This window comes from Siphateles boraxobius, unplaced genomic scaffold, assembly GCF_051911475.1.
Source record: "Siphateles boraxobius isolate OS27281-9 unplaced genomic scaffold, OSU_SipBor_1 20, whole genome shotgun sequence".
NCBI classification, from domain to species: Eukaryota; Metazoa; Chordata; class Actinopteri; order Cypriniformes; family Leuciscidae; genus Siphateles; species Siphateles boraxobius.
In genome coordinates, this window is record NW_027508811.1 from 20,480,244 (window position 1) to 20,495,880 (window position 15,637).

Genomic DNA, 15,637 nt, shown 5'->3' on the forward strand with positions numbered 1-15,637 from the left:
GTTTGTGATTGTGTATGTATGTACTTGTGGTGAGATCAACCAATCAGTGTTGTTGTGATGTCATTTTCCTACTGCTCCACAGTAAAAAAAAAAAAAAAAAACTGTTTCCAGAACTAAGTTCTCATGAATAAGGATGGCAGAGTTCGAATTGGATATTTCCAGGCAAACAACTGCTATTGAAATGAATGGGAATTCTGTTGAATGGTGTTATTGACCGCTTTGATTCAAGTATACAAGCAGCAAAGCCTACTGAAGCTCTATTGATTTTTACTTAATACAGTTAACCTAAATTGGTCAGGCAGGAGTATTTCGAATTTTCGCACGTCCTAATTTTGCTGAGTAGGACACGTTCCTGGGTCAACCTCTTTTTTTCATCCTGGAACAACATTCCTGTTTAATCCTAACCATATCTCTACCCCTAAACCTAACCCTACCCATAAGTTATCCCTAAAATCAGAGGGAAATGATAGATGAATAACACAGATGTTTTAGAAGATGGTTGTAAGCCTAAACTTGACATAAACTGTTAACTTGTCCCTCAAATCTGATTGGTTGATTGGAATGTTGTTGAAACTGACACTCATCTGTATGTAATTATCTGTAGTGCATTCATATTATTTTTCTTTTGTTATACTGAGGACTCATTTTCTCTTTTCTTACAGTCCTAGGCTGTAATTGTTCGATTTTCTCTACAGTGTCACATTCTACAATGTTTTTAGTAGTGTCATCTTTAAAATTCTCATTCCAAATCTTGATGTCAGTTCTGTTACGTCCAAGCATTTAATTACCTACTTCTTGCTGTTCACGTTGGACCTTCTATACTGCAACTTGAAGCTATATTTAAACTATATTCCTTCCTGACTCTATCTTAACTCAATTTTAAAAAGGAAAGACGGATGGCTAAAATTTTTATTTGATATAAGCACTGCACTGAATTAAATTTAGCCTATCCAAACAGATTATTATTTTAAAGTCTTTCATCCACTTAAACTGCTTTAGATTGATTGTGTTACACAAAAGTCCATCACAAGAGTTTTTCATTAAGGCAATGTGCCTACTTTTTGTATTTGGTGCCAAAAGTGGTCCAGCTGTATTAAAGAAACTGCAGGGTGAACCAATAACCTCTACTCTACCAATACCTTAAAGTACCCTGAAGGTATGCTTGTCCTTACAAGGTGAGCTTGTTTTGTTGCACAATCAAAAGCATCTAAATATACCTGAACTAATCATGTCCACATCTATGACTCACCAATTGAAACAAAATGTATTTTTATATGAGTGTGTCAGCGTGTGCATCATCATCATATGACTAGTGTTCTGTGGTGAGTGCTTGACCTTGCAGTGTTCTGTCAGGACGCGTTTGAGGTGAAAATATGAGCAGGGGCGCCACTTTTCAATGTGAATGAGTCTTCCTCAGAGACACCTTAAAGGATCAGGAACTGATGCATAAAGTCTTGATTTAAGATGGGGTACTGCCTGCCACTCAAGAGACAAACATATTAGAAGGACTTCAGGACATCACTAAAGAAGAGAATTACCTATGAAATCAAATATTACTACCAACATGAATTATTTTTGAATTAAGTAGTACTACTTTTGAGATCTAACAGAGCGTTTGTAACTGGAAATTGTGACACGTGTCGCAATTTAAGCAATTGGAGCATGCAAATTTCTACGGATATGGCAACGTCTTTTTAAAAAAACAAATTCAACATTTAATACATCCAAAATGTAAAAATACAGAAATCATTCAGATCTGAAGTTTGTGTTCTTTTAATTTTAACTAAGGTCACGACGTGATGTGTCATTCCTCTGTTGGCCTCAAATTTCCAGGGCAGAGTTCACCAAAATGTAACTTTGGAAAGCATCAAAAATTGAATGAGCTTGCATTTCCTGTCTCCCTCATTTCCATGCAAATGTATGGAATTCAAACAGTGGAATGAAAAGTGTATGTGGTCACCCCTTAACAAGCAGATAACAAAAACACAGTCTGAATCCGAAATCGCCCCCTAAACCCTCCATCACTAATTCCCTAAGTTAGCCCACTAATACAGTTCACCTGAATGAGTGAATGTAAACGAGTGAGCAAATTCGGACAGCCGTTGAGTGTACATCGGTTGTACACTCGTTTTTGTGGTGCAAAGTGGGATAAAATGAGTGCGCTCGATAACATCCACAATGGTTTCGGAAACCACTACAAATGGCTGTCCCTTCAAATAGTGCCCTATTTGAAGGTATAGGGGCGATTTCGGAATCAGCCACAGTGCCACACAGTCCAATTCACAAAAGGATGACTCTTATTTGACTGAATCGTTCCATATGACTCACAATCTCACAATGTGTTACAAGTTTGAATTATGCTGAAAAATCCTTAATTGAATGAACAAATCCGTCAGAGCAGCGACTAAATAAACAATTGACTCACTCACCTACTCAACAAGTTTCAATGAATCACTTCAATAAAGCTGTTAGGCTGCTTTTGCATGCTGTGCCACAAAAAAAAAATCATGTCTTTGTGGATCCCCATTTGTATAGTTTACCATTAGCCTTATGACATTTCAAAATTCCAAATTCAACAGTATGACATGAAAGCAAAAAATTACAAAAAAACGAAAGAACAAATGGGGGTTTCACCCTCATATTTCATTATAAAACATTTTTGGTGGTTCTTGAGATTAATTATAACTCTCTAGGTGGGTCTTAGCTTGAAAAGGTTCGGGAACCCCTGCCGTGGAGTGAACAGTCTCAGATCAGCAGTTATTTCAACGAGATTTTCTTTTACCCACTCTGGAGCTTTACAAAGCTCCAGGGAGGCTGTACACTGCTGTTAGTGTACAGTAAATCACTTCAGATAAAAAGCATCTGCTAAATGACAGGTAATCAATATTTCCACAAGGTCCTGATTTTGAGGGAAAAAAGCTCCGCCCAAAACACTTTAAAATCTTTACCCTGTGGATTAGCGTCAGTGGAAAATTGATGTTAGCTAATGATTACCAGGATGGGGTTCATCTCACCCACATATTTCACTCTGACTGATGGTGAAGAAGGATGAGATTAGACTAAAGGTTTGCCAGTGCTGCCTAAATAAGCAAAATAAGAAACAAAGGGGAACAACGTGTCACCAGCTGAACCCAAGTCATAAATCTTTGAGCTTCGCTCATATTTTAAAGTGGCTTCAGTTGCACCATCACACAACACAACCATCCCTGTGTGTTTGTTTGCCAGGATTCCGTTCTGTTTTTTTTTTTTTTCCACTGAAGGCATGCTCGATTTGAGCATTGGCATGCTGACACGATATGTTGCATATGAGATTTTTTCATACCCATGGCATTAGCAAGACCGTTCTAGAAAAAATAACCCATTACCGTCCGCGAGGGGCTGGGGCGAGGAGGAGCCATGCATTTCCACTCTTCCACACCACAGAATGATGGGATGAGGAGGAACGGGGTGGAGGGAAATCACTCTGGCTGATGTAATGACTCTGTAAAGAGCAGACATGACAACTGCTAATCAGCACAGCGAGCCCTAATCAGTGAAGAGAGCGTGTGAGCATTAAGGTTTCATATAGAAACAGATACGCGCACACACACACACACACACACACACACACACACACACACACACACACACACACACACACACACACACACACACACATCAAGACTCACTCATAATCAGTGTCTCATCATGCTAATACCAAAGCCGCACACGCATCCGTACTGAACTGCAAATAATCTGTTGCTATATTTCTAGTACATTCTGTAGTCAAGCAAATCAAGCAGAAGGCAACAGCTCTAACAAAAGCCTGCACAAATTATTTTCTTCCCATGCCGTCTTGTAACCTGGCCTTTGGATGCATGGATACGGTTGCTAGGCACCGCCTAAAAGTGTCGCTAACGCTGCTTCGCACTATTGTTGCCATGGCAACCTGAAATGCCTCTGTATCTTTCTCTCTCTCTCTGAGAAAGATGAGAAAGTCAAAGAGGTTTTTGGCATTGTAATGGAAAACTGAGAGCACAATATATATCACCCAACAACAGTGCTTTGAGGTGGCGAGGGTCAAGTGGTGTATTTAACCACCAAATTGAGATCAGTGGAACAGTTCAGCAAGGTTGGATGTGGTCAACGCGTATTAGATACCAAGAGGTAGAAGGATGAGGTGCCAATCAGAAGGTTAAGAGTGAGGACATACTGCAATGACTAAAGCGGTGTCCAAAATCCAATACTTCCCTACTATATAATATCATCCAAATAACAGTACGCCATCAGAGTAGTGCATGGTATTGCATATGCATAATGCAAAGTATTTCGAAAAACAATAGGCGAAGAGTCTCCGGGTGACCTAATACAACGTCGAGATTCTAAAGTTTTTGCATTTGCTGGACACTTTACTGTCCTATGAGGCCACTGGAGAGGATTTATGAATGGCAGTGAAGCAGGCAACTGACGCTATTAGGTCAGGTGACAGTATGGCGGATATATAGGCCTACTTCTGAAGATGTGTATCATTTCAAAGGCTGCCCCAGCAAACACAGAACGTTCCCCTAACGTTCCCGAATGGTCCCATGAGGTTATTTTTTTGGGAACCAAACAAGAACGTTATAGGAACGTTCCATGTAGGTTATTTTTAGGTTCCATTTTTATAACGTAAGGAAAACTTTCCGGGAACGTTCCCCTAACGTTAAGGGAAAGTTCTAGGAACGTTCTGGGAACCAAAAACTAACGTTCCCAGAACCTAAATTTGTCGCTCCTCTGTCCTCCATCCTATGACCCGGAAACCAATCAAGCTCAGCCATCTTGAAGGACATCTCAATTCTCAAATTGCACCGCGAGGAGTTGAGGATCGAGGAGTGAGGAGGCTTTCAGAGGAGCTATGAGCGAGGATACACAGGTGTATCCTATGCGGAAGTGTTTTATTGACTAAACGTGACGCACGTATACATTCTCCTCCCCCTTCACATCGGTCACAATCTTTTTAATTTATAGTTTACCTTTGCAGTTTATATAAACCACACATCTCACATATTTCAACAGGGTATCTTGCTTTATTATTATTCATTATGAATTTCTTAAATAAACAAACTTCAACAACATAAGGGCAGATCCTTTGAGCGCTGCTGATGACGCTGTGAAGTGATGCTCGGTGATCAAGTATTCCAATGTATAAAAAAAGCTTTCATTCGATCCCTTCGTCCTTATTTTCTTTCCTTGCGTCCTTCCCTCACAACCTATAGGGGGAGGAGCTGAGGCGCTAGGAAAGGAAGCGAGGAAAGGAAACGAGAAGCACAAATAAGAAATGAGAAGCAACCAAGGATAACTGTGTATCCTCGCTCACAACTCGTCGTGGTGCAATTAGATATTTGAGATGTCCTTCAAGATGGTTGAATTCGATCGGTCTCTGGGCCACATGCTGGAGAAGTGAGACATCAATTTGAGTATTGAGAAGCACCCATTGAATTTCATTCATAGCTAGGCCTACTTTATAGAACATACTTTTTTTTTAACGGTCACGAAGTTCGGTTAATTAAAATGTACCTACCTAAATGTCTTTATCTGCAGTGATAAAGACGACCTTCGCTGGCAAACGATAACATTTTCAGGTTTGTTTCAGTGGACTGTAGGCTACTATGTGAAAATCCACTTCATCTGGCGCTCTGTTTGTTCTCTGTGTTGTTATATCGTAACGTTAGTTGTCAGGGAATGAGAAAGTGATCCAAATGATTCAGTCCGTTTGGTGAAGATTGATTCAGACTAAATGGCGAACCGATTTACTAACACTTAGAACCGAAAGATTAATTTACAAATTGGGTCAAATGATCCTCACGTCGTTAATAACGCCGGGCAATGATTTATTAGCAGCTTAACAATTAAATGAGACGCAGCAAAAAATGGCTATTTTCCACTGACGCCCTTAGAATAGTGTAGCCTATATTAAATAACACTTAAGTGTAAAGCAATACAACCCCGAGCTGTGGTGTCAGGGCATGGTAGACAAAAAAACAAACAATAATTTAATATAATATCAACATAATGTACAACGCAGTTCGATACTATAATATAACAGCGGTATCTTCCTCAATACAGATCACAGCCTAAAGTGATGGTTTGACAAAACAACTCACAAGGTAATTGAATTTCCCCCCGGTCTCGGGTAATCAAATTACTCGTTAAGTCGCCAGAGGGCGAAGTTGTGCCCAGCGCTTCAGCAACGCGCTTCTTCGCAGTCTTCTGCCAATGACAGCAGAGAACCGGGAAAGGGAGGACGACTGAGTTGTTGTTTTGAGCTAAAACGGGTAAGATTCTGAACGTGTAACATATTAGCGACAAAAAATAAAATAATTACGATTATTCAAGCTAACGCAGATGAATTGTATAGATGGTAGTCGCGGTGTAGTGATTAACATTAGCTTGATGTGTGTTTACAACAGACTGCGGTGTTGACATACAGTACATGGAGCTCTATGGCAGCTCTAAATTATTTTGATATTTTGACATACCCTGAGGTCGAAAAGCTTGTGTGCGTGTGTTTTTTTTTTTTTTTTTTTTTTTTTTTAAAGAAAACGATTTTTTTCAGCCCAAATGTGTCTAGGTTAGAAGTCAACGATGCAATTTTATAATGTATTGGCCTGGTTGACTTGTCATGCCACCGTTTTCACTTTCTAGTCAACTGTATTTTCTCTTCCTCTCAAACAGATTGCATGAGTGCAATGCAACAGCAGAGGGATGTTACAGTTTGTTTGTCACCACTGACTTCTGCATTGTGAGACTGACAGTAGTGTGACTGTAAAGGTCAGCGTGAGTGGCCGTCATGTCCGCAGCCTGTCCCCCGCAGTCTCCAGCTGTGGCTAAGACTGAAGTGCTGGTTGAGGACTGGTGTCCCATGTTGGCTGCGACCTTCGCTTACTGGGACAACATCCTGGGACCTCGTGTACGCCACATCTGGGCCCCCAAAGGTCAGGGGTTGTCGCTGCTCAGTGATGGAGAGGTCACGTTTCTGGCCAATCACACGCTGAATGGTGAGATTTTGCGAAATGCGGAGAGCGGCGCAGTGGATGTGAAATTCTTCGTCTTGGCGGAAAAGGGAGTCATCATCATCTCACTGATTTTTGACGGAGAACTCAAGGGTGATAAGAACACTTGCGCTCTGTCAATCATCTTGCCGCAGTCAGAGCTCAGTTTCTACCTGCCACTGCACAGCGTGTGTGTGGAGAGACTCAAACACATTATCCGCAAGGGACGCATCTGCATGCAGAAGGTTTTTTCTTCGAGTTGTCTACTTAAATTGTACTTGAATCCAGCTGTTGATTGTTTGTTTTTGTAATGCTTATTTGTGTGTGTGTGTGTTTTATCTTGTAGGGTTACAACATAATCTCTATGTTGTCATCTGAGATTGTTCCCATAATGGAGCTTCTCACTTCCATGAAGAAACACAGTGTACCAGAGGAGGTGGATGTGAGTACTTTGACATTTTTGAGAGGCTTTTGTAAGTTTTTTGTTCACAGTGAGAATTTAGTTTAGACAGAAAGTGATGAGAACTGAAGGAGATTGAGATGTGAGCCGAACTCAGATTGCCTCTCCCATATTTAAAAAATAGAATAATGCAAATAAAATAAAATGTTAATAAAAATATATTACTAATGCAACAAAATAATTTAGTATTATCAGTATTAATGAGGCTTTTTTCTTCATTAAAATATCAAGACAGTTTTAATACCCTGATATTTTTGAGTTTGTGCCCCCCCCAAAAAAGACATAAAAACAAAAAATAAAACATGCTCAACATAGAAGAGTGTATTCAAGTCATTGTATGTGTGAAGTGTATTTTGAATACTGATATAAATCCTGAACAAAATAAATTAATGTCATGTCATTAACCAATTAATGAACATTGTAAATACTTATAAATATATTTTGTTTATTAAATATATACTTTATTATTTATCATTTAAAAATGCCATTGTACGATCAAACAAAAACAATGATTGGTGTCTAAGGTTGTATGTTGCTGGAAAGATGCATAACCATCCTCACTCAGTAGCACATACATTTGATCTTTTTATGACAGTTTTGAAAAATTGACAGTTTTTCTCTCTCTCTTACTGAACCATAAAATAAATAATTTTCCTTGTTACAGCTAAAGGACACTGTGCTCAACGATGATGATATTGGAGACAGCTGTCATGAAGACTTTTTGCACAAGTAAGACACATTACATCTTTAGTAAAAGTCAATGATCTGAATTGAGTCTAGTAAGGTTTGTCATCTTTCTCCATCATAGGGCTATCAGCTCTCATCTTCAGACTTGTGGCTGCTCCATGGTGGTTGGCAGCAATCCTGAGAAAGTCAATAAGGTGCACATTCCTGCATAGATATTTCTCTACATTCACACCTTAGAATCTGCGTCAAATAATGATGTTTCCTTTTGTAGATTGTGCTCACGCTGTGTCTCTTCCTCACTCCTGCGGAGAGAAAGTGCTCTCGACTCTGTCACCCCGATGGCTCGTTTAAATATGACACCGGGCTCTTTGTTCAGGGCCTTCTTAAGGTATTCACAGCATCCCTCCATGGGAAACTTATAACTGCTGTCCATTACTACCCATAATCATTAAGGACTCTTCTCTTTCCCAGGACTCCACTGGCAGCTTTGTGTTACCCTACCGGCAGGTTCTTTACTCCCCATACCCCACCACTCACATCGACGTGGACATTAACACGGTGAAGCAGATGCCACCCTGCCACGAGCACACGTATCATCAGCGGCGCTACATGCGCTCTGAGCTCAGTGCCCTTTGGAGGGCCGCCAGCGAGGATGACATCAGTTCAGACAACCTCATCAATGCCCAGGACTCCTACACCCCAGATTTGTATGAGCCCTACATACCTTCTTAGTCTGGAAGCTGTATTCTGATTGGCTGTTTCTTACGGTCAGGATAACAAGCTTTCGTGGTCTTCTATTCAAATACACAGAATTTAAAAATATACATATTTAAGGGATCAGTCAGTTGGTTATTATTGCAAAGTATATCATGATACAAAGCAGAGTGATTTTGTTTCATCATGAAGGGTTTTTGTGTGTGTTTTTTTCTGCTTATTATACCACTACTTAAATTAATAAAGATATTAAATTTGAGAGGATAGAAATCACAGAGAGATACAAGATACATCAACTTGCACAGTATTGGATGGCAGGGACTAAAGTCAATTACATAGATTAGCGGTCAGTGTACAAAAACTATTTGAGAATCCTCAGAATGTAGCTATTGACCAATCAGAATCAGATATTCCAGAGATCCACCAAAATAAATGTCATTAAATCACAGAGGACCTGTTCAAATATTTGGTAACGCTTTACAATAAGGTTTACAAATTAGCTAATGCATTAGGTATCAAGAACTAACAAGAAACAAACAGCATTTTTACAGCATTTATTAATCTAGGTTAAATCTTAATTTATTTATAAATGCACTATTGTTAATTCATGTTCATACTTAATATATTCTACAGTTTAAAAGATTGAGCTCAGCAAAATTGTAATAAATATTTTTTTATGCAGCGATGTAGCAATGTATTAAATTGATTATAAAATATTTATAGTTCTTTTGAACTTTCTATTCAGCAAAGAATCCAGAAAGATTTCCACAAAAATAGTATGCAGCACAACTATTTTCAACATTGATAATAATATCTTGAGCCTCAAATCAGCATATTAGACTGATTTCTGAAGGATCATGTGATATTGAAGACTGAAGTAATGATGCAGAAAATTCAGCTTTGCATCACAGGAATAAATTACATTTTAAAATGCATTCAATTTGAAAGCAGTTATTTTAAATTGTAATAATATTTGAGGGCACTCACCATATCATTTGCTCGATACGATATAATCATGTCAAGTAGTCATTTTCTGAACCTTATATACTGAACATTTTAGAGAATTAAAAGCAGCTCTTAAAGTTTCTTAAGAGGATATAAGACGCTTCTTGAACACTCTGAATCGCTAACTAATCTTTATGGCTTTTCTTAGGAATATTTTTCAGGACGTGATGCACAAAGACATGCTTGTGAAGTCCTTCATAGATGAGGTAAGCCTGCTGTGACTCCTTTTTGACTCCCTTTCTTCCTCCACTTTGGCCTTGATAACGTGTGTGTGAATGCATCTTTGTTGGTTTCTAGGTGTTTCTGTTGAAACCAGGTCTGTCTCTGCGGAGTGTGTATTTGTCCCACTTCCTTCTCCTGCTGCACAGGAAGGCCCTGACACTGCTCCGATATATTGAGGATGAGACGTAAGTACAGCAGCTTTACAGCCAACCACTTTAGTCTCAGCCTTAAATGTTATGCCCACGGACAGTTGGCTGAAGTCTAATGCATATTAGTGATCGACCGATATTGATTTTTTTATAACCGATACCGATACAGATTATTTGCATGTGTATGTGCCCGATAACCGATATGCAGAACCGATATTTATTTACTGTTATACTTCTGTTTTTGGCACAATTATTACAACACAAATGAACTGAACAAACCATTTTATTTATAACAATCACTCCCTCCTTGCATACAAAAAAACCTTGATATTTATACACAAATAAATAGAGGGGTCTGAGTCTAAAAAATAAAGTGCACTGTTACTAAGTGTCTTTGTTTAAAAATAAAAGCTTTGATGAGGTAAAAAATAAAGCACAAAAACTATTCTAACATATTTGGATATGTTTATTTGTTTTCATAAATGGTAAACTAATCAAATTACAATAAAAACATTTATATTATTACATTATATAATTTATATCTAAATTATGCATATCATTTATAAGCATCAGCAGCAACAATGTTAACAATAGGCAAAATAAATGTTAAAAGTCTAATGTTTTCATATGGAAAAAATAATTGACAGGGGTGTCATATCACCTTTGCAGAAATGTAATTCATTTTAAACAGTTTTAGAAGGTTTATGTGCCGTTTAATAGGTTTAAACTAAGAGTGAGGAATACACTGGGTAATATTAGCTGGAATAGCCTATAACATCAGGAAAGTAACAAACAAAACAGCATATACATCATTGCATTTTCCAACTAGTATGTTATTAATTATTATTAATATTTTTGTCGGTCTAGATCATGAAATGCTTTATGACAAAGTGCTGTTTATCTATGCATTTACACATAACTAACATTAGGCTATACGTTACTCAACCGCGATCGCGCGTGCAGATAATAAATAATTAATTTCCACAAAGCGGTATATTTAGATGTGTATTAGCGAAATAATTGCTATGTAGTAAATGATAATATAATCTAGGGTGTTTAAACAAGATAATCTTGTCAAAAGTTTCATTCAGTGGCCGTGTTTGAGCATTCCTGATCATCAACCCAGTGAGTGCTCAGCAATATGAACGAACTTTTTTTTCGAGACTAATGGTGAGCAAATACAACAGATAGAGAATTAAATTCAGCGCTTTTATTTTCAACATGCACTCATTCATGTCTGTTTTTTTTAATTCATGTAAAGTTACGTCTTTATTGGGGCAGGACATGACGGATTACGCTACGTGGCTCAATGAGTTCGTCTCAATTTTTTAGAACCAAGCTTCATAAATAAACTATATCAGGCATTTATGTCTCAAATCTCATTTCTGCATGTCTGTTATGTTAAATAAAGTTGAATAATTAAAGCAAAGCAAGTAGAACATATACTTTACCTGTGCACAGAGTTGTTATTGACTGATCTCCTCAGACGCGGGCTGCAATGGCGGAATTCTCAAAACGGCCACAAGATGGCGCCGTTTATCGGAAAATCCGATATTACAAAACCGATTCCCGATTATGGGAAAATGCTTAAATATCGGGAAAAATATCGGTAAACCGATACATCGGTCGATCACTAATGCATATGGCACAAAATATGGGAACACCTTTGGAGTTTCGAAGTTGTCTTCTGATTGGTTGAGTTCTCCAGAATTTCTGGGAGACTTGCATGTTGAAAGTCATTAAAGAACATGTTTAAATATTCCATGTGCCTACAGTGGCTCAACTATAAGTTTATCAAGCGACGAGACTACTTTTTGTGCGAAACAAAAACACATAAATAACGACTTTATTCGACTATTCCATTACTTCCTTGTGGGCCTGAGACGAGAGTTCAAGAGATTTCCACGACGCGTGCGCGAGAACTGAACAAGAAGTATTAGAAGAAGAACGTCCTCTTCTCAGTTCTCGCGCATGCGTCGTGGAAATCTCTTCAACTCTCGTCTGAAGGCCCACAAGGAAGTAATGGAATAGTCGAATAAAGTCGTTATTTATGTTTTTTTTTCACACAAAAAGTATTCTCGTCGCTTGATAAACTTATAGTTGAGCCACTGTAGGCACATGGAATATTTAAACGTGTTCTTTAATGACTTTCTGGGCCGTCAAGTTTCAATCCCTGAAGAAGCCTATGTAGCAGTGATCCACCTCTCAGATTTAATAAAAAATATCTTAATTTTTGTTCCGAAAATGAACGAAGGTCTTACGGGGTTGGTACAGCATGGGGGTGAGTAATTAATGACTTAATTTTCATTTTTGGGTGAACTAACCCTTTAATATGGCCAGCAGCCATATCACCCTGTAGCCCAAGACTGGTTGCCCGCTGAAGTGTGGTCTGTGTGGGTCCTAACGCCCCAGTAGTGACAGGGACACTATACTGTCAAAGAGCACCGTACTTCGGATGAGACGTTAAACCAAGGTCTGTGGTCATTAAAAATCCCAAATTTGCCCAGTGGCATCTGTCCATCATGGCCTCCTAATCATCCTCATATATACTCATTGGCTTCATCACTGTGTCTCCTCTCCACCAATAAGCTGGTGTGTGGTGGGCGTTCTGGCATAATGTGGCTGCCGTCGCATTATCCAGCTTGATGCTGCACATTGGTGGTTGTTGAGGAGATTCCCCCCTTCTATGTAAAGCGCTTTGAGTGCTGAGAAAAGCGCTATATAAATGTAATGAATTATTATTATTATTTAACGGTCCACCTGGAAACAAAGCTGTCGTGAACCCCATTATGTAAAATAGAAAGCCGTCGTGTTTACAACTGTGACATAAATGCTTATTATGATCAACTAAACGCTGGATTTTCAAAAGTTTTTGAAGTTCACAACAACATTATTGCACCATTGTTGCAGTAAACTTGTTCAGTGTTCTTGAGTGAATTGTAAGCTGGTCTTTTATTATTGGGTCATCGACTTTAAATTTCCGTTACCCTAAACATGACGCTGAACAAAACAAGCTGTGATTGGTCGCTTTACATGTCAGTCAGATGTCCTCTTGGAGTCCAGACCATTAGTCTGAATTTTTTGTAACATTAAGCATAATTTGTAGTATCAGTAATGTAGTATCATGTAGGTGGGTGATATACACTACCATTGAAACATTTTGGGTTGGCTGCATATATTTGATCAAAAATACTGTAAAAACTGTAATATTGTGAAATATTATTACAATTTAAAATAATTAAAATTGTAATATTGTCTTTCTAGTTGAATACATTTTATATTTGCTGCTAAAGAAACATTTCTTATTATTATCAATGTTGAAAACCGTTGTGCTGTTTAATTTTTTGTGAAAACTGAGAATTGTTTTCATGATTCTTTGATTAATAGAAAGTTCAAACGAGCAGCATTTGAAATAGTGATCTTTTGTAACATTATAAAAGTCTTTAATCTCACTTGTGATCAATTTAATGCTCCTTGCTGGATAAAAGTTTAATTCCTTAAAAAAAATCGTACTGTCCACAAATTTTGGATTGGTACTGTGTAAGCAAAGATTTATAGCATAATTTAACATTTTTGTCAGTTTTATTTTAGCATTCGCAATAATGAATATTGCGATGTAATTTTATCGATAAGTAAGAAATGATTTAATATAATATTTAGCTATTTTTTCTGCTCCGTATTTCTTATTTCAATTCAAACGAAAAAAATGTGCACTCTTTTTTTTAGTTAAATATGATAAAATTCATGATGCAAGCTTCCATCCCCTTCACTGGCATACCTGAAACCTTTCTGCTGTCTGTATTTTAAATTTAAGTTTGATTCAGGAGTGTATAATAAGTCCTGAGGTAATTCACAAAGTACGATTGCATGTCCATGTTCGTCAGCAGCAGAGTATGCACTGGTAAAATATGGTTTGGCATTGTTAGAAACGGTAACTAAGGGGAGCGGAGAGTGTAGGTCATGATTATGTTGTTTACTGTATATCCAGGTAGACTCTTGGTGTCATATTGATTATTATTGATGATTACAGGCTGAAGGGGAAGAAACCTTTCAGATCTCTGCGCAATCTGAAGACTGATTTAGACTTAACGGTGGAAGGGGACTTGAATATCATCATGGCGATGGCGGAGAAGCTGCGGGCAGGCCTTCACTCCTTCGTTTTTGGGAAGTCTTTCCTTACCAGCATGCAGGAGCGTGACCTTCTCATGAGCTTCTGACCTCTGAACCCTGTGCTCATCACACCACAGGACAATTTGGGCTCTCTTGCATCTTTAGGTTAATTTAAAATATGTTTATATGTGCTTTTTGTTGACAGCATTCTGAACAATATCTGCTGCTGAAATGTCAGTTGGTGCAATTTTGCTTTTAAGTAATCATAATCTGCTTAGTGATACTGTGAAATGTGATATTTGTGTGAAAAAAACTTCTTGATGGTTCTATGAGACACTTCTGTGACGTACAAATGCTAACATAACACATAAATGGGTAAGGTGTAACATGGCAAGGAACAAACTTAAAGTAATTTAATGACTTGTTTAAATGAAATACATTTAAAGTTTGCTTTAATTAAAGTAACCTTTGCTCTGTAATAACATTCCCTGGCCTTTTATTTATGATTGTCTGTAGACTTGACAGAATTCAGATGACAGATCTGTTATTTCGCAGAACTGCATTTGTGGCTGGGAGACTTTTCTTTGTTTCCTTAACCTGAATTTAAAAAACTAAACTTATGGTTAATTAAATGGTTCATACTTTTGCATTTGGTTTGGGGCATTAATATTGGAAACCTGGTGGGAAAAGCAAAGTGCATCTTGACTCACTAAATCTAAATAGTCAAATCTCTGGTGTACAATGTGCAAGGAAGTCAGCAAATAACAGGAAGGGCCCCATAGACATCTTGCTTTCATTTTGAAGTGTTCTTCCACAAAATATGACATTACTTCACTGCTATGTATGTTATATATCAAACGGACACTGCATTAATGGTAGACATCTACATTGATACATTTCAAGTTGCAAATGTGTTGATTTAATAAATTGTGCCTTTTGTTTGTGAAACATGACTTATTTTATTATACCTGTTAACATCCTTTACTGAACATTTTATTTTCCCAAAATAACATTTAAAAAATGTTACAGACTTAATTACTGTAGTCATGGAGGGTTGGAACAGGACAGAACAGCAAATAGCCAAACTCATGAGGGGGGAAAACACCCTGGGGGACAAGCTATTGTAGAACTCTAATCTGATACTTGTAATCAGTTGTCATACTTTTAAATATTTTTGACAAAAATATATATACATATATATTCACACATTTAATTTTGTGTAAAATATTTTACAGCACTGACATAAAGCAGTGCTCAGTGTTATATTAAGCATATCTTTA

The 15,637-nt window shown here is 37.8% G+C and overlaps 1 protein-coding gene across 1 annotated transcript; it reads left to right on the top strand.

The window, feature by feature from the left end:
- Nucleotides 1–6,178: 6,178 nt before the first annotated feature.
- Nucleotides 6,179–15,305, top strand: c9orf72 (C9orf72-SMCR8 complex subunit). The gene is made up of 10 exons (XM_077237412.1): nucleotides 6,179–6,293; nucleotides 6,694–7,255; nucleotides 7,357–7,452; nucleotides 8,135–8,199; nucleotides 8,279–8,351; nucleotides 8,429–8,545; nucleotides 8,629–8,864; nucleotides 10,025–10,082; nucleotides 10,174–10,283; nucleotides 14,278–15,305. Exons 2-10 carry the CDS (start codon nucleotides 6,809–6,811, stop codon nucleotides 14,462–14,464), a joined length of 1,389 nt encoding a protein of 462 aa, XP_077093527.1. The 5' UTR covers nucleotides 6,179–6,293; nucleotides 6,694–6,808; the 3' UTR covers nucleotides 14,465–15,305.
- Nucleotides 15,306–15,637: the final 332 nt, after the last annotated feature.

Bases quoted from the DNA above. Each gene is read 5' to 3' on its own strand.
- c9orf72 (XM_077237412.1), top strand. From the start codon at position 6,809: ATGTCCGCAGCCTGTCCCCCGCAGTCTCCAGCTGTGGCTAAGACTGAA. The intron at 7,453-8,134 runs GTGAGTACTTTG...TCCTTGTTACAG, and splicing joins GTGTACCAGAGGAGGTGGAT to CTAAAGGACACTGTGCTCAA. The intron at 10,083-10,173 runs GTAAGCCTGCTG...GTTGGTTTCTAG, and splicing joins TGAAGTCCTTCATAGATGAG to GTGTTTCTGTTGAAACCAGG.